Below are 24,652 nucleotides of genomic sequence, written 5' to 3' on the forward strand. Positions count from 1 at the left end.
TCCAGTACTGTTGCCTGGAAAATCCCATGGACGGAGGAGCCTGGTAGGCTGCAGTCCATGGGGTTGTTAGGAGTCGGACACGACTAAGCGACTTCACTTTCACTTTTCACATTCATGCTTTGGAGAAGGAAATGGCAACCCAATCCAGTATTCTTGCCTGGAGAATTCCAGGGACGGCGGAGCCTGGTGGGCTGCCGTCTCTGAGGTCGCACAGAGTCGGACATGACTGAAGCAGCTTAGCAGTAGCACATAATATATTAAAGGAAAAAAATCTTAAAGTAACCTTTGGAAAACAGTTTAATGTTAAGCAGGTATCTAAAGATTTTACGATTATGGCCTTCATCAAAAACAGCAATAGCTTAAAAGAAAAATTCATTATTCAGGACCTTTTTATTTCTTAAAATATCAACCTTATGGTTCTAAGAAATAGTAAACTATTCCAATTCTACAAAATGTTAGAATCCAAACACAGAGAACAGAGCTAAACAATACACTAGCTGTGTGATTAGGGCAACTTACTTAACCACTTTGATTTCCCCATCTTTAAAATGGAGACAGAATTACCAATACATTTATGTAAAGCATTTAGGAAAGCACCTGACAGAGAAAGTACTGTGTGTTTGCAATTATTATTATTAATTGAAGGCTCATTAACTATTCCAAAGGCAAATCAAATCTATGAGAATCCTTCATTTTATAAATTAAAATAAACGATAGTTTATATAATGTTGTGTAAAAAGTTTACTAAAGAATTTTGTTTTAATATCACAAATGGTTACAGAATATAAACATTTTTCTTTGGAGTCATTTAACAAAGATTATGCTCAAAATCTTTTGATTTCATAATCTAATAGGGCTGTACATTTTGACACACACAGGACTTAGAGATGTGAAATTTAAGTCCACTTTTACTATTAACGCTATACTCCAATTTAGTACTCCTGTTCCTACCTTCATCAGAGTAAATGCTTATTTGTGGATTGTTTAAAATTCACCAAATGTACAACACATAAAATATTGTTAGGATAAGCCTTTTTAGCAAATAAGTTCATAAAACTGCATTTTAAAATCGTTATTACAAGGGTCAAGCAAGGAGAATGGGCAGCTTGTGCTTACAGTAAAACTTTTTATTTTTAATTTTAGTTTATAATAATCCAAAATAAAAGGAGTTTTACTCTAAGCACAAGCTGCCCATTCTCCTTGCTTGACCCTTGTAATAAGCCTTTCAATACTCAAAAAAATTTTTTTAATAAAACATTTAAAAAATAAAAGTAGAAAGTACCTGAGATTCAAGTGGAATGAAGGAAATATTTATTTCTTTACATCTTCTTACTGACTTGGAGCAAGAAGCCTTAATTTTGTTAAAGAGACTGTCAGGGCAGACTGAGAGGAGGAAAAAAAATCAAAGTATATAACTGCATTTAAATTTTCATTCTTTTGAATAAGTCATTCCAACATCCAAGAATATTTATTTTTATATATAATTACTGACTTTCACAAAGTAATTTACTATGAGGATAGAGATAATATGTAAATACTGCTTTTCACTTTATACAGCAGATAAATTCTAGCAATGAGCACTGTAACAGAAATTCCATTTTCCCCATTCATATCCACCATAACCTAAGATGTGTTTCCTTACAGAGCTGTTAACACAGCAAGCTAAAATTGTCAGGAAGGAAAATCAAGTCCAAACTAAGGACTTAATAAACTTTTGAAGGACTTTCAGAGCTTCTTAGGAATTCACACTTTTCTATATCTGCCACTAAGTGTAGCCACACCATACAAATTTTTCATCTTTCCTTGCATTATAGGGCTTTCTTCAATGTGAGGAAATTCCAAGCCTCCAAACTAGTAAATTCTGCACCCTAGAGCCGTCTTCCCCTTGCCCCTGCCTTTTACCTAACTGCTTATAGTTTCACTAAATCTAGGTTGGAGTATTAACCATGGGCTTCTACTATCTTTTAACACGATGTTCTTTATCATCAGCAAGCACTGTACCAGAGGGAAGAAAACTCCTTTTAAATAGAAATATATTGACTATTTAGATCTCCCCTGTAGAAGAATTAGAAAAGTTTGGAAGCACTGATTACCTCTACATTGATATTCCTCTTCTGTAATGTAAAATAGTACCGTATAAAGCATTTTGGCAATGTTACACTTAAATGGCAAGCACTATATTACAACTCCTGTTTTTATGTGGATTCTACACTAAAAAATGCAAGTAACATTTTCTTGCAAGGAACAGCTCCCAGGAAAATGTAAACTTTTGCTTTATGATATTTCTTTTGTATAATGTTAGACATGGAATAATTTTAGATCAAGAGTTTCTTTGAGTTGAGTAAAATGAAGGAAACCCTGTTACATGTTTTTAAGGAAAACATGCACACAGATACGTGTGTGGGTGTGTTCCCCTCTCCAATGTGTTTTCTAAATCTTGGCTCACTTACATAACCTGTTCATGTTTATGTGTGGTGTGGTGGGCGTTGTGTGTCGATTTTCAATTAGCCTGGCTGCAGGCTCCTCAGAGGTGTAGTGTTTTGAGCTTTCTGTCATTGTGCTGTTTCTCTTCAAGGCCAGTTTGTTGTAGTGTTTTGGTAGGATTCTCATAAATGGTGGTCTATAAAATATGGCATTTTTTCTAATAAAAAATTCAATTCAAAAAAAAAAAAAAGATTCCTTAAATTAAAAGAGGCTTCACACATTAAAGTTTATCAACTCCATAAACATGATTTCTGTGTAACAAGGTTACTTAAATGGCAAATACTTATGATATGGCATTTTCTAAAATGCAAACTGCTGCTAGGTATGAGATAAATAATAATTTACAGGAAAAATAAGCTAGAAGGCTGCTTTTTATTTGAATCTACAGCATAGAAAAAGAAATGTGATAGATTTTCTCCCTTACTGTTAGCAGATGACAGTTTCTTCACTGCATCTCCCAAAGGGTCTTATAATATACTTTATTATACAGTCAAATCCCCAGTTGTAACTTTGGTTTAAAGAAGAATTCTCCCTGTTACTAGAACAGAATTTGAGGGATAGCTCTCTCTGTCAAACCCCTCTCCCCTGTACACCAGCAAAAATGACCATCTTCTGAAATTAGTTTGGAATGATTTAATTTTCTATCACCTTATCATGAATTAGGATAGAAATAACCTTAGGATAGAATTTTTAGATTCTTTCTAACCTAACTAGAACAAACAATAAATACAAAGTCACTACTATTAAAATTAGCCTAAGAAATATTTCATAATTAGTAGGATTTGAAATAATGAAGCAATAACTTTTACAAAGCTACTTACAGTCAGTGAAGTAGATATATGCTGCTTTATATTTGTTCTCTGATTTACCTCCAAAATCACGTAAAAAACAGTCTACAGACTGAAAAAAGGTTGGATGTTAATATACATTTTACCAAATACTAATTTAAATGTGCTACTTTTGAAATAACTAAGATTATTTTGATGATAAAGTAAAACCTTAACTGTCAAAACTGTAACTTACAAACTGATTTTTTAAGATGCTATGTTATCTAGCCACTTACAGTGAGAAGTGAAATAAGTAGTAAGGTAAGATATATGAACAGAGAGTGCTCTTTTGGTGATGAGGAGACCTAAGAATGGTCAAGTAACTAAGAAGCTGAAGCAACATAGAAGACAAGACTACTGGAAGAAAATGAATGTATGGTGAAGTATTACCTACACAGATAATGAAACCATCGAGACTATTACTGGAGAAGCGTTAAAGAGACTGCCAATGAGCTAAGAGCTAAAATTGCCAAGAGGGATTAGAATGAAAGACTAAAAGGTTAGCAGACTACGAGAAAGAGGGAAAGCAGGTAATATACTCTAACAGTATCTGCCTCTCTGCTGGTAGTTTTCAAGATACAACAGTCTGAAAGCAAAAACAATTTAATCTTCTCACCCATCTGTTCCTTTCTGTCTCCCTGCAACTCCTACAACCAGTATATTTCTGTTAGAGCTCATTAATGTATCCTGCAAGTCTCTTATCTTCCCCACCATGATTTCCATGATTTTTTTTTTTTTTTTTTGCTTTGAGATACTTTTTTTTTTTTTAATATTTATTTATTATTTTGGTTACTCTGGATCTTAGTTGAGGCAAGTGAACTCTTAGTTGAGGCACGTGGGATCTAGTTCCCTGTCCAGGGATTGAACCTGGGCTTCCTGCATTGGAAGCACAGAGTCTTAGCCACTTGATCACAAGGGAAGTCCCGAGATACTTCGTTTTTATCTTAAAGACTATCAATTAAAATTTCCATAGTGATTATCCTCCTCTACAGTCAACTACTTAACTAAGAAAATATACTTCAGAGCTTCAGAAAGTTTTTACATGTTACACCAGAGTCTTAAGTGTACTATTTTCTGTTCAGATTATCACCCTTCCTTCCAAGCTCTTGTATTTTGCCATATGTATCCTCTTCTCATTCTTACTAAACCTTCTCTCTCAGGTCACTTGACCCACTTAGATGTGTGGTTGCTTCCATGTCAGCTCAGCTAACACTTAGGTTTAGTTGTTGGGAGTATCCTAAAGAGAGGCAGTACCATAAGAAGAAGGTAAACAGGTTTCTCTTCCTGAGGGCTATAAGTATAAAAGAAAACAAACCACCCATCTGACCTTTCCCTAGCTTCCCTGGTGGCTCAGAGGTTAAAGCGTCTGCCTGCAATGCAGGAGACCTGGGTTCTATCTCTGGGTCAGGAAGATCCCCTGGAGAAAGAAATGGCAATCCACTCCAGTATTCTTGCCTGGAAAATCCCACGGGCGGAGGAGCCTGGTGGGCTACAGTTCACAGGGTTGCAAAGAGTTGGACACGACTGAGCGACTTCACGTTCACATTCACAGATCTTTTATAACCAAAACTCTTCCTAAAATCTGTCATTTCATGACCCTTGCCTGAGAACTCTCTGTAGCTAGTCTCCAGATGCTTGCCCAGCCCCTGAGGAAGGAAATCTCACATCAAGTTTCTCTACAAGTGCCCAAAGAGTCCAAGGCTTCACATGTACCCATAGGTCTATAGGACCCAAAAGATAATTGATTCAGGACAGGAAGAGAAACTGGAGTTGGTTGTGGGAGATAAAGGAGTCACACTTAGATATAATGTTCTCTGAATTCTTTGATCCTTTCCTGAATATTTAATTCTGTATCCTGCTTTCTGTCACTTACATTAAAAATGAACATTTACATAGATCATTAAAATTTTCTAGAAATCTCATTTTCAATGGTCACATGGTCTTTCCTACCATTATGTGTTAATACTAAGAATTTCTCTGGATTTTAGGAATTTAGTTTGACCATTTACGGATTTTTTTTAACAATAAATTTTACGATTCAGAACGTTTTAAGGTTCTTGATATGGCAAGTTATTTTCCAAAATGGTTGTATTAATCTATACTCCCACTAGCAGTGTATAGTAGTTTCTGCTCCATTATCCATTGACAATGCATATTGAGAGCTAGATAAGATACATAGATAAGACAAATAAATAAATGTCTAAATATACACACACACTTTTTTTAGTCCCTCTGCCAATTTAGTAAGTGAAAATGGTGCTTTTAACTTTCATTTTTTTCTGAGCATAAATTTTCTTACAAAATTATATTACAGATAAGATACAAAATGTCATTAAAATCTACCAGCAGCCAACATGTAGAGATTACATAGTAAATATTTGGGTTTTTCCCTACTGTCTGCTAGAGTTAGAAGAAACTGGAAGTGTAAAATTAACATTTTTATTCTAAGAATAAGCCAAAGGATGTGTTGGAAAATGCACTCTCAGATACTATACAGAATAAATGAATCTGATACTTTATATGACTCTAAAAGCTTGTTGACTTTAAGTATGAATTAAATCATGGTTAGATTATAAATTTTAAAAATTCCTTTCCTATAAAAAATATATACACATACATATATATGCATATATGTGTGTATACACATACATATGTATGTGTATGCCATAGGGAAATAACTAACACTAATGGAAGATTAATCCAAGACTATTTCTTTTACATACACTTCTATTCTCCTAAAATCATGGTTGACTAGAAACTACATGAGTAACAAATTATTCAAAGAAACTTTGAAACTCTATTGTTTTATACAAATAAATTCTGCTTTCATATAGGGGAGAAAGGAATTCTTTCACATATATTCCCATTGAGAAGAATGCAAATAAAACAATCTTCGAACTCAGAAAGATTTTCTTACACAAACTAGTTTATAACACTACCTGTCTAATAAAGGACATTTTATTACTTTAAATTTTCTAAGAGAAAACCACATCTATGGTGAAAGTTTTGAAGAACATACTGTTTAGATTCAAAACACTCACCTTTGATGTTGGAGAGATAAAATAAAGAGCTTTCATTTGTCTGACAGGTTCTCGATTTTTATAAATATTCTCCACAACTAACAAAAAAAAGTCCAAAATATAAACAAAAGAATTATATTTGACTTAGAGTCTCAGTTTTCACATTACAAATTATGGCATTTAATATCTGTCTTCAAAAGTCTATTATGAAGAGCAAATTTAAATAAATGAGTTAAACAATGATGAGTTATGGATGATAATATGATTATGAATATTACAATATATTGATACTTTCCCCAAAATATAAGAAAAATTAAAATCTCATTAACACAATCCTGCCTGGTGGAAGACAGCAACTGTGGCAGTGTTATTTTTCATAACCCTACACTAAAGCTGATTTAAATTTGCAATTGCCTCATATCTAGGTAATAAAGAGAAGGTTAAAAAGTCAGTATTACACACTTGGAAATATGCACAAAAGTTGATTTTATGACATAAATCTTACTATCCATTTAAAAACAAAACATGAAAACCACAAACATCAGCCAAAATACTGAAGTAAACTTACTGCATCAACACACAAAACTATAACGAATATATAAAACAATAAAAAATTTGAAGAACAAACTCAACAAGGCAACTGACTTAGTCTTGGTTAGGGGTGCTTAATTATATGTCTCAGCTGAGGGGAAAAATCCTGACTTACAGAGGTTATTCTGAAGATTCACAAAGAAAAGAGTGTCCAGAATAATTATTATAGCTAGAGTTACTAAGAAAATAAGACATAATCCCCTGAGAAACACAATTACTAACTAAAATTTATTAATACTTTAAACTCTCCTTATCATAATAAAAAAAAAAAGTTTTTCATGGTGAGTATTTGAAACACTTACCAGTTATACCCTCTGCTAGAAGATCTGTCATTTTGCAACATGATGCCAAAAGCTTAGTGGTAAATTCATCTAGAAGCAATATCTTAAAATGAATATAAATTAAGCAATAGTATAAGCATTTGACTGCCAAGAATTCACAAAAGACATAATTTAATGCATTAAATATACTCAAATTCCATAATCTTTTTATAACAAAATTAAAATATCAGGAGAGCAAGCAAAATTATCTCAACTCATTTAACTTTCATGACTTAGAAATTTATTTCCTCAATATACGGTCATATAATATTATACATAAGTAAGCAATATTTTCACTTTGAAGCAGAATTTGTTCACTTCAAATGTATCTTATGTTGAACATCAAATTTTCTTAAAATCATAAAATGCTGCTTGTGGTGGAATAATTGTTCTAGGCACTGTTCTAAGCACTTTTCATGAATTAATTCATTTAATATTTACAACTACTCTATGTTACTACCATCCCTATTTTACAGATAAAGAAACAGGCATAGAGCCATCAAGTAATTTGCTCAAGAAGCCACAGCTAATAGGAGGTTAAGTTGGGATTTGAAGGCAAACACTATGGTTCTAACTCTGTATTTTATACAAGCGTAATAAGTAAAAAATATGTACAAGCCCTCAATAAAGGTTTCTAGTGTTATGCAAATTCTATGTGACTAGGTAAATCCTACCTTCCATTCGCCTTCTTTCTTGCAGTCATCAAACACTGTTGCTTTTATCTCTGCAAAGAAAAAGAGAACTATTTAGGAATCTTAATAAATTGTTAGAATAACTACTCAAAATGTTCAAGATGGCTGGGAAATATCACTTGCAATTGCTCAGCTTCATAACTGCTCAGCTTTACATATACACGAGTAGAAACCCAGTTCTCTTTAATACTTAACCTATACGGTACATTTAAACCATAATATATTTTAACTTTTTGAGACTAAAAATATTAAAAAGGCTAATATAATTATTGTCCTTTACAGCATCGGACTTTAGTTTCACCACCAGACACATCCACAATTGAGTGTTGTTTCCACTTTGGCCTAGCCATGTCATTCTTTCTGGTGCATGCGGGCTCAGTCACTCAGTTGTGTCAGATTCTTTGAGACCCCATGGACTATAGCCGACAAGGCTCTTCTGTCCATGGGATTTTCCTGGCAAGAATACTAGAGTGTGTTGCCATTTCTTCCTCCGGCAGACCATGTTTTGTCAGAACTCTCACCATGACCTGCCCATCTTGGGTGGCTTTGCACAGCATGGCTCATAGCTTCACTGAGTTATGCAAGCCCCTTCACCAAGACAAGGCTGTGATCCATGAAGGCAATACGTGAACCGAGAATTTCCAGATGTTCAAGCTGGGTTTCAAAGAGGCAGAGGAACAAGAGATCAAATTGTCTATGTTTAGTGAATCATGGAGAAAGCAAGGGAGTTCCAGGAAAACATTTAATTCTGCTTCATCCACTATGCTAAAACCTTTGACTGTGTGGATCACAACAAATGGAAAAATTCTTAAAGAGATGGGAATACCAGACCACCTGACCTGCCTCCTGAGAAATCTGTATGTGAGTCAAGAAGCAACAGTTACAATTGGACATGGAACAACTGGTTGAAAACTGGGAAAGGAGCATGACAAGACTGTATACTATGATCCTGCTTATTTAACTTATATGCAGAGTATATCATGCGAAATGCCAGGCTGGATGAATCACAAGATGGAACTAAGATTGTTGGGAGAAGTATTAACAACCTCAGATATACAGATGATACCACTCTAATGGCAGAGAGTGAAGAGGAACTAAAGAGTGTCTTGATGAGGGTCAAAGAGGAGAATGAAATAGCTGACTTAAAACTCAACATTCAAAAAACTAAGATCAGGGCATCCAGTCCCATCACTTAATGGCAAATAGAAAGGGAAAAAGTGGAAGCAAGGACATATTTTATTTTCTTGGGCTCCAAAATCACTGTGGACAGTGACCACAGCCATGAAATGAAAAGACACTCTTTGGAAGGAAAGCTATGATAAACTGAGACAGCGTATTACAAAGCAAAAATATCATTTTGCCAACAAAGGTCCATATAGTCAAAGCTATGGCTTTTCCAGTGTTGGATGTGAGAGTTGGACCATAAAGAAGGCTGAGTGCCAAAGAATTGATGCTTTCGAATTGTGGTGCTAAAGAAGAATCTTGAGAGTCCCTTGGACTGCAAGGAGATCAAACCAATCAGTCTTAAAGGAAATCAACTATGAATATTCATTGTAAGTACTGTTGTTGAAGCTCCAATATTTTGGCCACCTGATGTGGAAAGCAAACTCAGTGGAAAAGATCCTGATGCAGAGAAAGACTGAAGGCAAAATGAGAAGAGGGTAGCAGAGGAAGTGATGGTTAGATAGTATCACTGATACAATGCACAAGAATTTGAGCAAACTCTGGGAGTCAGCAGAGGACAAATGAGCCTGGAGTGCTACAGTCCATGAGACTGCAAAGAGTCAGACACAACTTAGAAAGTAAACAACAATAATATTTAATTATATAAACACATCTGGAAAAAATTTCTGAAAGTATTATTTGACTTGGTTTCCCCAACTCTACTTAAATCCTAAGTAAACAAGATGAAAACAAAAAACCAGCAGGAAAATCCCTAACCAGCTCATTACTAAATTACATCTGACAAATGAAACCAGGTAAGTAAGTTTCTTCCTGATTTACTTCATTACAATTTTCAAAAATGTGTTACAGCATTCAGTTCAGTCGCTCAGTTGTGCCGGACTCTGCGACCTCATGGACTATATAGCATGCCAGGCTTCCCTGTCCATCACCAACTCCTGGAGCTTGCTCAAATTCATGTCCATTGAGTCAGCGATGGCATCCAACCATCTCATCCTCTGTCGTTCCTTCTCCTCCTGCCTTCAATCTTTCCCAGCATCAGGGTCTTTTCCAATGAATCAGTTCTTCACATCAGGAGGCCAAAGTATTGGAGTTTCAGCTTTGGCATCAGTCATTCCAATAAATATTCAGGACTTATTTCCTTTAGGATGGACTGGTTTGACCTCCTTGCAGTCCAAGGGACTCTCAAGTTTTCTCAGCTTTCTTTAAAGTCCAATTCTCACATCCATACATGACTACTGGAAAAACCACAGCTTTGACTAGATGGACCTTTGTCAGTAAAGTAATGTCTCTGCTTTTTAATATACTGTCTAGGTTGGTCATAGCTTTTCTTTCAAGGAGCAAGTGTCCTTTAATTTCATGGCTGTAGTCACTGTCTGCAGTGATTTTGGAGCCCAAGAAAATAGTCTGTCACTGTTTCCATTGTTTCCCCATCAATTTGCCATGAAGTGATGGGACCAGATGCCATGATCTTCATTTTCTGAATGTTGAATTTTAAGCCAGCTTTTTCACTCTCCTCTTTCACATTTATCGAGATGTTGTTTAGTTCCTCTTCACTTTCTGCCATAAGGGTGGTGTCATCTGCATATCTAAGGTTATTGCTATTTCTCCTGGCCAGAATACTAGAGTGGGTAGCCTTTCTCTTCTCCAGGGGATCTTCCCAACCCAGGGATGGAACCCAGGCCTTCCACATTGCTGGCTTATTCTTTAGCAGCTGAGCCACCAGGAATATGGGAGTGGGTAGCCTATCCCTTCTCCAGCAGATCTTCCCGACCCAGGAATCAAAGTGCCTCCATTGCAGGCAGATTCTTTACTAACTGAGCTATCAGGGAAGCCCAAGAAAGATAGTACTGTCTTGAGATCCCATGAACTGTAGCCTACCAGGCTCTTATGTCCATGGGATTCTCCAGGCAAGAATACTGGAATGGGTTGCCATTTCCTTCTCCAGGGGAACTTCCCAACACAGGACTGAACCCAGGTCTCCTGCATTGCAGGCAGATGCTTTACTGACTGAGCTATGCAGAAAGTCCAATGTTACAGCATTAGGATACAAATATTCAGATCTATAATGAATAAATATTAGCAATGTGTTCCTTGCAATGATTTTCAAAATTAATCTAAAAATATGTATTTTAAATTATTAAACAGTACACAAAGGCAATCCACATAAATACACGTTATTCTACTTGGTAAGACAAAAATTTCCCACATTTAATGTTCTATTAATTTACAATTAACTTTGAAAACTGTAGTAAAATTAAATATAAATTATAGCAACTTGTGTTTTTCCTTAATTCTTGATAATGAGATATTTATACAATGCATTTCTATTTAATTTATATTTGTTTCACTTCATACTTCTGGAAATTTACCATAAAGTTTTTGGCATCGTGTTAAAAATGACATGTCCAAGTAGAGGGTATATTTGATAAGGATATGCAGATGACACCACCCTTATGGCAGAAAGTGAAGAGGAACTAAAAAGCCTCTTGATGAAAGTGAAAGTGGAGAGTGAACAAGCTGGCTTAAAGCTCAACATTCAGAAAACGAAGATCATGGCATCTGGTCCCACCACTTCATGGGAAATAGATGGGGAAACAGTGTCAGACTTTATTTTTCTGGGCTCCAAAATCACTACAGATGGTGACTGCAGCCATGAAATTAAAAGATGCTTACTCCTTGGAAGGAAAGTTATGACCAAACTAGATAGCATATTCAAAAGCAGAGACATTACTTTGCCAACAAAGGTTCGTCTAGTCAAGGCTCTGGTTTTTCCTGTGGTCGTGTATGGATGTGAGAGTTGGACTGTGAAGAAGGCTGAGCGCTGAAGAATTGATGCTTTTGAACTGTGGTGTTGGAGAAGACTCTTGAGAGTCCCTTGGACTGCAAGGAGATCCAACCAGTCCATTCTAAAGGAGATCAGTCCTGGGTGTTCTTTGGAAGGAATGATGCTGAAGCTGAAACTCCAGTACTTTGGCCACCTCATGTGAAGAGTTGACTCACTGGAAAAGACTCTGATGCTGGGAGGGATTGGGGGCAGGAGGAGAAGGGGACGACAGAGGATGAGATGGCTGGACGGCATCACTGACTTGATGGACCTAAGTCTGGGTGAACTCTGGGAGTTGGTGATGGACAGGGAGGCCTGGTGTACTGCGATTCATGGGGTCGCAAAGAGTCGGACACGACTGAGCGACTGAACTGAACTGAACTGATATTCATTATAAGAATTATGACCCTAAAGGTTTTACTGTGTTTGGGAAGGTTTGAAAGTGTTAAGAAGTATTAGTTAAAGGGCTTTTATATGTTTGCTGGGGAGACTATGAAGTTATATGAGATTTACAGCAAAAGCCTGAAGTATTTAACCATAATTCAAGCCTAAAGCAGTATTTTCTAGTATTCTACAGGCAAAGAGGAAGGCTTTTCTTAAGTAGCACTGAGACACTAAAACATTATGGTACTTCCCTATCTAAGCTTGCTTTATTCTTGGATACCTAAAACAAATAGAAAATCATAGACATTTTGCTTATTTTTGCCAAATTTGTGTCTTTCTCTTAAGAAATGAATGCTCATGGGATTTATGATGGAGCACACTAAACAGCTCCCCAGTAGAAATCATTCTAGTCTTTTAACACCTTGGAAATGGCATTGTTTTATATGGCAGAAGCTAATCACATGTGGCTTACTGAGCACTGGAAATGTGGCTCGCCTGAACTGGGATGTCCTGCAAGTATAAAATACATACCAGATTTCAAAGACTTAGTATAAAAAAAGAAATCTAAAATATCATTATTTTATTTGATTAGACATTTAAATGGTAACATTTTGGCTATATCGAGTTAAAAAAATATATTTTAAAAATTAATTTCACCTGTTTTTTTTTTTTTAATTTGGCTATTAGAAAATTTTAAGTAACACATGTGGCTTGCCTCTTATTTCTAACTAGACAGTACCACCTTAGAATCTGAGGATACCAAGCCAGTAAGTGCTAGCATCTCAAAAATAAATGATAAAGAGATAACTAGTATGTGGACACAGAGAAGGCAATGGCACCCCACTCCAGTACTCTTGCCTGGAAAATCCCATGGACAGAGGAGCCTGGTAGGCTGCAGTCCATGGGGTCGCCAAGAGTCGGACATGACTGAGCGACTTCACTTTCACTTTTCACTTTCATGCATTGGAGAAGGAAATGGCAAGCCAGTCCAGTGTTCTTGCCTGGAGAATCCCAGGGACGGGGAGCCTGGTAGGCTGCTGTCTATGGGGTCGCACAGTGTTGGACACAACACTAAGCGACTTAGCAGCAGCAGCAGCAGCAGTATGTGGACAGAGGTTAGGGGCATCCATGAAAAGTGATTTGGTTACAGGTAAAATGTGTTTGGAGTAGTCCAAGGAAATCACATCAACTAATATTACAGAACTAAAAAGGTATTTCCTCTAATTATTAATGGAAATTATTTAACCTTATAATCCATTTCTCTAGTACCCTAAATACGGATACATCCTAAGATTCAATTCTCTTACTTTTGCTCATGGTCTCTACACTCTTCCTCAGAGACCACGTTCATCATCAAAGTTTCATCTATCAGATCCGTTCTTCAATTTTCCCCAACTTTACTGAGATAAACTCACATATAACATTGTGTAACTTTTAAGGTTAACAAGGTATTGATCTGATACACATATATTGCACTATAATTATGACTGCAGTGTTAGTTAACACCTCCACCACTCCACATACCATTTCTTTTTTGGGGTGAGACCATGTAAGATCTATTCTCTCTGCAACTTTCAATTATATAGTATGGTATTTTTATCTATAATCACAATGCTGTGCATGAGATCCTCAGAACTTAGTCATCTTCGAACCGGAAGCTTGTACTCTTTGACCAACTTCTCCCTATTTCCTGCTAATCCACAGCAATCCTTCATTTTTCCACACATTCTCATCTCTCCTTGTACTTCTTTCAATTACACAATACAGGTTTAAGCAGCTACATGCCTTAAATTGAGATTAAATGCCCTAAAAACTGCTCTAGATGTCTCCACTTCTATGAGTTTTATTGTCATCTTAATCATTGTCTTCAGCTATTTTCTCTTTTCTCCATTTCTAGTCACTGCTGCTGCTGCTGTGGCTAAGTCACTTCAGTTGTGTCCGACTCTGTGGGACCCCATAGATGGCAGTCCACCAGGCTCCCCTGTCCCTGGGATTCTCCAGGCAAGAACACTGGACTGGCTTGCCATTTCCTTCTCCAATGCATGAAAGTGAAAAGTGAAAGGGAAGTTGCTCAGTCGTGTCCAACTCTAGCGACCCCAGGGACTGCAGCCCACCAGGCTCCTCCGTCCATGGGATTTTCCAGCCAAGAGTACTGGAGTGGGGTGCCATTGCCTTCTAATCACTAGGCAGTATCAATTGTTCTTCTTGGTGACTGCCACCATCTCAGATGGTAAAGCGTCTGCCTGCAATGCGGGAGACCTGGGTTCGATCCCTGAGTTGGGACGATCCCCTGGAGAAGGAAATGGCAACCCACTCCAGTACTCTTGCCTGGAAAATCCCATGGACTGAGGAGCCTGGCAGGCTACAGTCCATGGGGTCACAAAGAGTCGGACACGACTGAGTGACTTCACTTTCACTTTCACCATCACTACCAATGCCCTGATTCTTACTCTCTCTCACAGAATTACTACAATAATCTCCTATCTGGATTTCCTGCTCCCTACCTCTAACCCCTTTACATTCCCCAGTACGTTTTCCACATTGCAGTCAAGAGTCCTCTTCCTGAAGCACAGCCCTGTCACTTAAATACCCACTTCAAAATTCTCTCAAATTCTGTTACCTCAGAATAAAATCTAGATTCTATTATTCAAAATCCTCCATCAACTGGCCTTCACCCAATCTCTAAATTAATCTTCCACCAGTCCAAATGCTACCCAATTAATGACCTATTAATACCAATTACCCCAACTTTTCTCCTTTTTTTTCTTCTACATATGAAGTGAAATATATTTTAAATTTTAACATCAAAGAGGATGTGAAAATACTGATGGAAAAAATGAAAGGAGAACTAATAAAATAGTGTATGGCATCAGCAATGCCAAATGTATAATCAGAAGGGTTCTGGGGTTAACACTTCATAGAGGTGGTACTTACATGAATAAAAATTTATCCAGCTATACGTTTAGCAACAGCGCACTTTACACTAGCATTATACTTAGTGAAAACTTTAGGAACAAAAAATGACTTCCTTTCAGCATTGTTCTAGTCCGTCCACAAAATGCTGACAGCTGCTGTTGGAGGAGGAAAACAAACTTTTCACCTTTAATGGCTTCCCACTGCTAGAGCATTTTAAAAAAATTTAGCTCCAACCTACTTTTTATAGCCTTCATCCCCCTATTCCTTGCAATAAATATTCTGTACTCAAACAAAAGGAATTATTCCCTCTTCCATAAATAATCACATACTTTGATGCCTCTGGGTCCTACTTCAGATTTCCCTGTCTGGCAAAAACCTACTACCTTTCAATGTTACCTTCTATTTAGAGTTTTCCCTAATGCAGTTCCAAAGAGGAAAAAATTTCTTTTTCTTCTCTTTTTCTGTGAAACTTCTTCATGCTGCTAATATAGTACTTAGTACCCGTATAACTGTCTCCTCCCACTGAACTGTAAATTCCAAGAGGTCAAGGAATATGAATACAGAAGGGGGAAATGTGCAATCAGTGACAGGTTTTATTTTCTTGGGCTTCAAAATTACTGTGGACAGTGACTGCAGCCATGAAATTAAAAGACGCTCGCGCCTTGGAAGGAAAGCGATGACAAAACTAGACAGTGTATTAAAAAGCAGAGATGTCACTTTGCCAACAAAGGTCCATGGAGTCAAAACTAGGGCTTTTCCATTAGTCATGTAGGAATGTGAGAGTTGGACTACAAAGAAGGCTGAGCACTGAAGAATTGATGCTTTTGAACTGTGGTGCTGGAGAAGATGCTTGAGAGTCCCCTGGACTGCAAGATCAAACAAATCAATCCTAAAGGAAATCAACCCTGAATACTCATAGGAAGGACTGATGCTGAAGCTAAAGCTCCAATACTTTGGCCACCTGATGCAAAGGGCTGACTCACTAGAAAAGACCCTGATGCTGGGAAAGACTGAATGCAAAAGGAGAAGGGGGTGGCATAGGATGAGACGGTTGGATAGCATCAATGGACATGAATGGACTCAATGGACATGAATTTGAGCAAATGCCAGGAGATAGTGAAGGAATGACAGGGAAGCCTGTGCTGCAGTCCATGGAGTCTCAAAGAGTCAGACACGACTTATTGACTGAACAACAAAAGGAATATACACCTAGAACAGTGGGTGGCACAGGTTACTCAATAAAAATTGGTTTAAATGAATACATGATTCTGCAAATATCCAAAAAGCAAAAAATTGTGTTACAAGATAAAGAAGTAACCAGAATGAAAAAAGCCATAAAGATAACAGATTAAAACAGAAAAACAAAAAAATATTTTCTATATGCCCTCGTGTGTATGTACGTGTGTGCATGCATGCTCAATTGTGTCCGACTCGTTGTGACACCACAGACTGTAGCCCACCAGACTCCTCTGTCCATGGGATTTCCCAGGCAAGAATACTGGGTAATTGCCATTTCTTTCTCCAGGGGATTCTTCCTGATCCAGGGACTGAACCCAAGTCTCTTGCGTCTCCTGCACTGGCAGGCAAATTGTGTACCACGAGCGCCACCTGGGAAGCCCTATATTTGGGAAAAATAAGTTCTCAAGGAATTTATAAAACAAACCTGACTGGTTGTCTCTGGGAAAGGAGTCTGGGCTCTGGGTAGGGATGACGATTAATTTTATATTACAATCTTTTCTATTATCAAAATTTTTTGCCACATCAAGGTATTTAAGAATGACTAAAAATACTAGTTACAAAGATTATGAAGGATGAAGAAAAAGTTATGTCAATGTTAAGCATTTAAAAAAAGGAAGCAACAAAATGACGAGTAATTAATAATATATCTGAAGGTATATAAGGACTAGAAGAAAAACATGAAAAGCAAAAAGCTTATAATTTAAGGTGTCAATTTTAATTTTAAAACAAATTACTTTGATCTGTAATTTTTCAAATTTCACATTCTCCAACATTTCCTCTAAAATATACAAAGTAAATTATAGACATTAGACTATTGTTTATAATAGGCTGTAGTGAATAAGGAAAAATAAAATATTGTAAGTGGCTTCAACTTGCTTTACTTAGTTACTATATTTAGTTACTATCGTTCTGCTGTGTTTTTCAAATAAACTACATCAAATTTTTATTTAAAATCTTTTATCAGTGATAGCTTTGCTACGACTCCCCTACAGCAAAAAATGGCAAATGAGCAATACTAAGCACTATAAATTTTTACTGATACTATGTACAGGAATTAATTTTGTAAATAAACGCAGCCCTTTGCACTCGAAACATTAAATTTTTAAAAGGGGTTTTAATGTAGTCCCTAAAGGCTGATTCCTTCTCATGTTTTAGGTCTCAGCTCAAATGTTACCTACTCAGAGAAATAGGGCAAAGGCTAACAGACTTTTGCCAAGAGAATGTACTGGTCATAACAAACACCCTCTTCCAACAACAGAAAGAGACAACTCTACACACAGATATCACCAGATAGTCAATACCTAAATCAGACTGACTATATTCTTTGCAGCCGAAGATGGAGAAGCTCTATACAGTCAGCAAAAACAAGACCGGGAGCTGACTGTGGCTCAGATCATGAACTCCTGACTGTAAAATTCAGACTTAAATTGAAGAAAGTAGGGAAAACCACTAGACCATCAAAAATGAAAGTGAAAGTGAAAGTCACTGAGTTGTGTCTGACTCTTTGCCACCCCATGGATTCCTCCATGGAATTCTCCAGGCCAGAATACTGGAGTGGGTAGCCTTTCCCTTCTCCAGAGGATATTCCCAACCCAAGGATCAAACCCAGGACTCCTGCATTGCAGCCAGATTCTTTACCAGCTGAGCCACAAGGGAAGCCCTCTAGACCATTCAGGTATGACCAAAATCAAATCCCTTACAATTATATGGTGGAAGTGACAAATACATTTAAGGGATTAGATCTGATAGACAGAGCACTTGAAGAACTATGGACGGAGGTTCGCAACACTGTACAGGAGGTGGTGATCAAAACCATACCCAATAAAAAGAAATGCAAAAAAAAAAAAAAAGAAATGCAAGAAGGCAAAACAGTTGTCTGAGGAGGCTTTGCAAAAAGCTGAGAAAAGAGAAGTGAAAGGCAAAGGAGAAAAGGAAAGATATATCCATATGAATGCAGAGTTCCGAATAGCAAGGAGAAATGAGAAAGCCTTCCTAAGTGACCAATGCAAAGAAATAAAGGAAAACAACAGAATGGGAAAGACAAGAAAATTAAAGATACTAAGGGAACATTTCATGCAAAGATGGGCACAATAAAGGACAGAAATGGTATGGACCTAACAGAAGCAGAAGATATTAAGAAGAGAAGGCACGAATACACAGAAAAACTATACAAAAAAGAGCTTCGTGACCCAGATAATCATGATGGTGTGATCACTCACCTAGAGCCAGATATCCTGGAATGTGAAGTCAAGTGGGCCTTAGGAAGCATCACTATGAACAAAGCTAGTGGGGGTAATGGAATTCCAGTTGACCTATTTCAAATCCTAAAAGATGATGCTGTGAAAGTGCTGCACTCAATATGCCAGCAAATTTGGAAAACTCAGCAGTGGCTACAGGATTGGAAAAGGTCAGTTTTCATTCCAATCCCAAAGAAAGGAAATGCCAAGGAATGTTCAAACTACCACACAACTATATTTACCTCACATGCTAGGAAAGTAACGCTCAAAATTCTCCAAACTAGGCTTCAACTGTACGTAAACTGAGAACTTCCAGATGTTCAAGCTGGATTTAGAAAAGGCAGAGGAACCAGAGATCAAATTATCAACATCCACCAGATCATAAGAAAAAGCAAGAGAGTTCCAGAAAAACATCTACTTCTGCTTCACTGACCACGCTAAAGCCTTTGACAGTGTGGATCACAACAAATCGTGGAAAATTCTTAAACAGATGGGAATACCAGACCACCTGACCTGCCTTCTTAGAAATCTGTATGCAAATAAAGGGGCAACAGTTAGCAGCAGACATGGAACAATGGACTGGTTCCAAATTGAGAAAGGAATACGTCAAGGCTCTATATTGTCACCCTGCTTACTTAACTTCTATGCAGAGTACATCACATGAAATGCCAGTCTGGATGAAGCACAAGCTGGAATCAAGATTACAGGTAGAAATATCAATAACCTAGAGATACAGATGACACCACCCTATGGCCAAAAGCAAAGAGGAACTAAAGAGCCTCTTGATAAAGGTGAAAGAAGAGAGTGAAAAAGCTGATTTAAAACTCAACATTCAAAAAACTAAGATCATGGCATCTGCTCCCATCACTTCATGGCAAATACATGGGGAAACAATGGAAACAGTGACTGACTTTATTCTTTTGGGCTCTAAAATCACTGTGGATGGTGACTGCAGCCATGAAATTAAGACACTTGCTCCTTGGAAGAAAAGCTATGGCCAACCTAGACCACATATTAAAAAGCCAGAGACATTACATTACTTTGCTGACAAAGGTCCATCTAGTCAAAGCTATGGTTTTTCCAGTAGTCATGTATAGATGTGAGAGTTGGACTACAAAGAAGGCTGAGCGCCGAAGAATTGATGCTTTTGTACTGTGGTGTTGGAGAAGATTCTTGAGAATCCCTTGGACTGCAAGAAGATCCAACCAGTCCATCCTAAAGGAAATCAGTCCTGAATATTCATTGGAAGGACTGATGCTGAAGCTGAAGCTCCAATACTTTGGCCACCTGATATGAAGAACTGACTTGTTAGAAAAGACCCTGAAGCTGGGAAAGACTGAAGGCAGGAGGAGGAGGAGACCACAGAGGATGAGATGGTTGGATGGCATCACTGACTTGATGGACCTGAGTTTGAGCAAGCTCCGGAGTTGGTGATGGACAAGGAAGCCTGGCGTGCTGTAGTCCACAGGGTTGCAAAGAGTCAGACATGACTGAGTATCTGAACTGAACAGAGAATCCTTTCCTGACCTATCTATCCAGAGCAGCCTCTTTCTATATATAGATATCAAGGACTGAAATAACCATGCTTATTCTTTGTTTACACACTTATTTTCTATTATTTACCACTTGAATAGAAGATTTCAAGAAGACAGGAAACTTATCTCCTTTCTATTGCTGTATTCCCATAGGAATTCAATATTTACTGAATAAATTGGGGGGCATTACAGAACTGATCTGTTCACTTTTTTTCCTGTTTATTTTTTAAAAATATTTATTTACTCAGCTTCATTGGGTCTTAGTTGCGGCCCATGGGCTTAGTTGCTCCCCAGGCATTGTAAGGCTGATTCTTAACCACTGGACACCAGGGAGGTCCCCCCTTCCCACCCCATCGCCACCCAACACTTTACTTTTAACAAGCATTATTACCCATTTCATTCTCCCAGGGACTGTTTGGAATTTAAATCTCTAGAAGACACAATAATGGACCTACCTTTAAGAAGCTTATTAAAAGAGTCACATCAGGCACCATTTGCAAAGTATAAACCACACATGCTACAGAAATATGAGACACGGGATTAAAATGAGAAGCTGCTACGGAGGTAATTGCCCCATTTGTGCTGAGTCTTGAAGGCTGGCTAACTTGGATAGTTGAAGAATAGGAGTAAGAGGAGCATTCTAGACAGAAGAACTGCCATCAAGATGTGGAGGCAGAAGATTTTGACAAGAGTCAACAGGATGGACTAGCCAAACATCAGTATTATATTAGGAAAAGTTGATAACAAAGTAGGCTGGAGCAGGTTATAAATCTTCAAATGCAGACTAAGTGTCTGAAAAGATCTTTAGGCACAAGTGCAGGGTATCTCTCTGCAGGTCTTTTTAAGCATGATCATAGCTCAATACTATTACAGGAAAACCAGTCTGGTCAGATGAACTGGAGTGAGAAAGAACAAGGCTTGGAGGCTCATATAGGCTACTGAAACAGACTGGGCAAAAAATAAGGCTCTGAACTGAAGTTTAAACATTATAGAAAGTCATAGGTCACATAGAAACTCTGCAACCAAAAAGATCTGGATTGGAATACTAAGTCTATATTTAACAGATGTATAAGGTTTTTTTAAAAAATGGCTTTATTATGATTTACATATCATATAACTCACCCAAAATATACAATTAAATGGCTTTCAGTATATTCAGAGCTGTATGCTTATCACTGTAATCAATTTTAGAACATCGCATTACTTCAAAAGGAAACCCAGTTCCTTAGCCATAATTCCCACATCTCCCCAGCCTCCCTAGACATAAGCAACCACAAATCTACTTTCTACTAATCTCTATATATTTGCCTATTCTGGACATTTAATATGATTGGAGTCATATGGTTCTTTACGCCTGGCTTCTTTTCATTTGGCATAGTTTTCCAAGGATCATCAATACTGTAGCATGTATCAATACTTCCTTCTTCTTATTGCCCAATAATATTCCATTATATGGACATACCACATGTTATTAATCCATTCACCAGTTGATGGGCATTTGGGCTGTTCTGACTTTTTGCGTATTTAGAATGCTGCTACTATGATAATAGGTATATTAGCTTTAACATCTGTTAAAGAGATAATAATTCTTATTAAGTTTTAATGTTTATAAAGAATAGTGCCTGGCACAGAGTAATGTTGAAAAAATATTAATTCCCTTCTTCCTACTTTGCAGGTAAACTGAAAGTTACTTATCTTTCTACCCTCATCAAACTGTACTACCCTGCTACTGCTACTGCTGCTGCTAAGTCGCTTCAGTTGTGTCCGACTCTGTGCCACCCCATAGACGGCAGCCCACCAGGCTCCCCCGTCCCTGGGATTCTCCAGGCAAGAACACTGGACTGGCTTGCCATTTCCTTCTCCAATGCATAAAAGTGAAAAGTGAAAGTGAAGTCACTCAGTCATGTCTGACTGTTAGCCACCGCATGGACTGCAACCTACCAGGCTCCTCCATCCATGGGGTTTTCCAGGCAAGAGTACTGGAATGGGGTGCCACTGCCTTTTCCGATACTACCCTAAGCCGAGCAAAACCTTTTCCCAGTCAAATATGATTCTCCTACCTCTGAAGAGATGTCCTCATTTCTTTCAGACTCCATCTTCTTTAGCTAACAGAATTCAGGGGCTCCCACTTCTCTACTCACTAAATGTTGAATGAATATTATCCTTTTAGTTATGGTCCTGTTTACACAGGACTTCCCTGGTGGCTCAGACGGTAAAGCATCTGTCTACAATGCAGGAAACCCAGGTTTGAGCCCTGGGTTGGGAAGATCCCCTGGAGAAGGAAATGGCAACCCACTCCAGTACTTTTGCCTGGAAAACCCCATGGACAGAGGAGCCTGGTAGGCTACAGTCTATGGCATCGCAAAGAGTCGGACACGACTGAGCGACTTCACTTTCACTTTCCTGCTTACACTACAATTTCAAAAACTATTTTTTTGAATCCTTATAACACTTTTCTTCGTTCATCATCCCCTCTTCTTTATCTTACACTCCATGTTTATATCCTGGTGCTACATCAAGTTAACAGCACAAGATGGAAATTTTGTTATCTGTAAACTCCCTCTTGCCTCGTTTCCATGCTATCAACACTAATGTTACTAACATTAACCTTTTTTTTCCTGACAAATGCTGATGTTAAGGACCGTTTTGGAAATTATTTATACAACACAATTCATTACCTATTTTCATATATATATATATTTAAATACGACTGTGATTTTAAAACATTATCAACTCTTAAAAGTGACCCATATAAATTCTGAAAAACAAAATGGTAACCTTATAATTGTGTGTAAGTCACTCAGTTGTATACGAATCTCTGCGACCCCATGGACTGTCCATGGAATTCTCCAGGCAAGAATACAGAAGTGGGTTGCCATTTCCTTCTCCAAACCTTATAATTATCCAATTAAAAAAAATGTTACAACTTTTTTCCCCCTTTCTATTTATACACTTGTTTCTAGTACCTGATATGTTAAGGAATACGACAGCTATCGATTTGGAGTTTTAATTTTACACAAGAAACTCTATAACCCCCAGAATTTTATTAACTCAGTCATTATTTCTGTTCTTGCTCAACAAGCCAGAACCAGAAATACTAATTAGATGTTATACCCCTTTCCACTACTGGGCCATAATTACTTTGAACCCAGCAAGGCCAAACAATGATGGTTCTTCCTGTCTGGCCGTTTCATTCTCTCTCTAAGGTCGCAGACACAGGTTTGGAGTGATATTTACGAAAGTTGTAGACGACACGGCAGAATGGCAGAGTGTCAGTCACCAGTAAGTGGTGAAGCCCTAGATGAAAGGCGTGGCTCCGAGAGTGTAAAGAAAGAGGTGAAGGTGCAACTTTGCCCCGAGATACACTCATTCCCGTGGTCCCTTCTCAAGAACTCTTGAGAAAGTGGGTTCTTCTAGAAAGAAAGAAGGGTCTGTTTTTTTTAAAGGACAGGCATGGCAAAGTACAGGTGTAAAATTCTCCCGGATACTAAGACGAATGAGCAGAATACGCAGTCTTCGGAAACTCAAGTGTGGGGAGACGCGGGGGGACGGGATAAAGGAACACAGTGCTCAGATTGTCTCGGGTGGAGAGACATCGCCTACTGGTGGGGCCCAGGCAGGGGTGCGGCCGAGATCCGCGCAGGGGCCCCGGGCGAAAAAGCTGGGCCGGGGGCCGCTCATCCAGGACGGGACGTCGCTGTCAGGGCCCGGCCGAGCAGAGCCCAGACGGTGGCGGACGCCGGCATTCAGGCCTCGTCCTCCCGCTCCCAGCCCATCTCTGGCGCCGCCAGAACGCCAGAGGGCTGGGAAGGAAAGAGGAAGAAATCCTAACAGGAAAAACAGGAAGAAATCCTAACAGGAACCTGGGAGCCAAAGCAACAAGTGCCCACCGCGGCTCTCCAAGACACTGCTGGTCTGGGAAAGGAAAGCAGGGCCCGGAGCCACGGCATGCTGGCCTTCCCTTTCTCAGCCTCTGCCCCACCGAACTCACTCTGCCACACGACGCTCTTCAGCCCCCTTTCCGTCACCGGCGGCGCCATCTTCCCAAACGCTGTGGAGGAGCGGCCACCGCCTCCCACTCGCAACCTACTTCTCTGTGAGAGGGAGTTCTGGAGGGCCCCGCCCTTCGCTGCGGGGACAGCCCCGCCCACACCCACGGGTCACGCCCACAAGTAACGTCACGAGCTTCTCATGGGATTCCCGCCCAACCCCGGACTGAGGCTGCGCAGTGTGGGTGAATTCTCCGTGGGCAATTGCGCGCCCCCTAGCGGGAGGCTCTCAGCCGAATCTCGGCGTCCTGGGATGTCAGAAAGTGAAACCGTACCAATGGATTGTGAGCTAACACCGCCTAAGAAACTCGAATTCACGCTTAGGATTCATGAAAAAGAGAGGGGTTCT

General features: G+C 38.5%; 1 protein-coding gene across 2 annotated transcripts in view; it reads right to left on the reverse strand.

Annotated features, from left to right (window-relative positions):
- STXBP3 (syntaxin binding protein 3) overlaps positions 1 to 24,413 on the reverse strand; it is a 57,066-nt gene extending 32,653 nt beyond the window's left edge. Inside the window, exons 1-6 of one of the 2 annotated variants that reach the window (XM_070785988.1) lie at positions 24,246 to 24,413; positions 7,917 to 7,966; positions 7,225 to 7,306; positions 6,353 to 6,429; positions 3,306 to 3,384; positions 1,283 to 1,383 (exon numbers count right to left, since the gene is read on the reverse strand). In XM_070785988.1, coding sequence (XP_070642089.1) covers positions 1,283 to 1,383; positions 3,306 to 3,384; positions 6,353 to 6,429; positions 7,225 to 7,306; positions 7,917 to 7,966; positions 24,246 to 24,294 — 438 coding nt within the window. In that variant the 5' untranslated portion in view covers positions 24,295 to 24,413. The remainder of the gene's footprint in view (positions 1 to 1,282; positions 1,384 to 3,305; positions 3,385 to 6,352; positions 6,430 to 7,224; positions 7,307 to 7,916; positions 7,967 to 24,245) is intronic. The other variant, XM_070785987.1, reaches the window with a different exon arrangement.
- Positions 24,414 to 24,652: the final 239 nt, after the last annotated feature.

This window comes from Bos indicus, chromosome 3 (genome assembly GCF_029378745.1).
Source record: "Bos indicus isolate NIAB-ARS_2022 breed Sahiwal x Tharparkar chromosome 3, NIAB-ARS_B.indTharparkar_mat_pri_1.0, whole genome shotgun sequence".
Classification (NCBI taxonomy): domain Eukaryota; kingdom Metazoa; phylum Chordata; class Mammalia; order Artiodactyla; family Bovidae; genus Bos; species Bos indicus.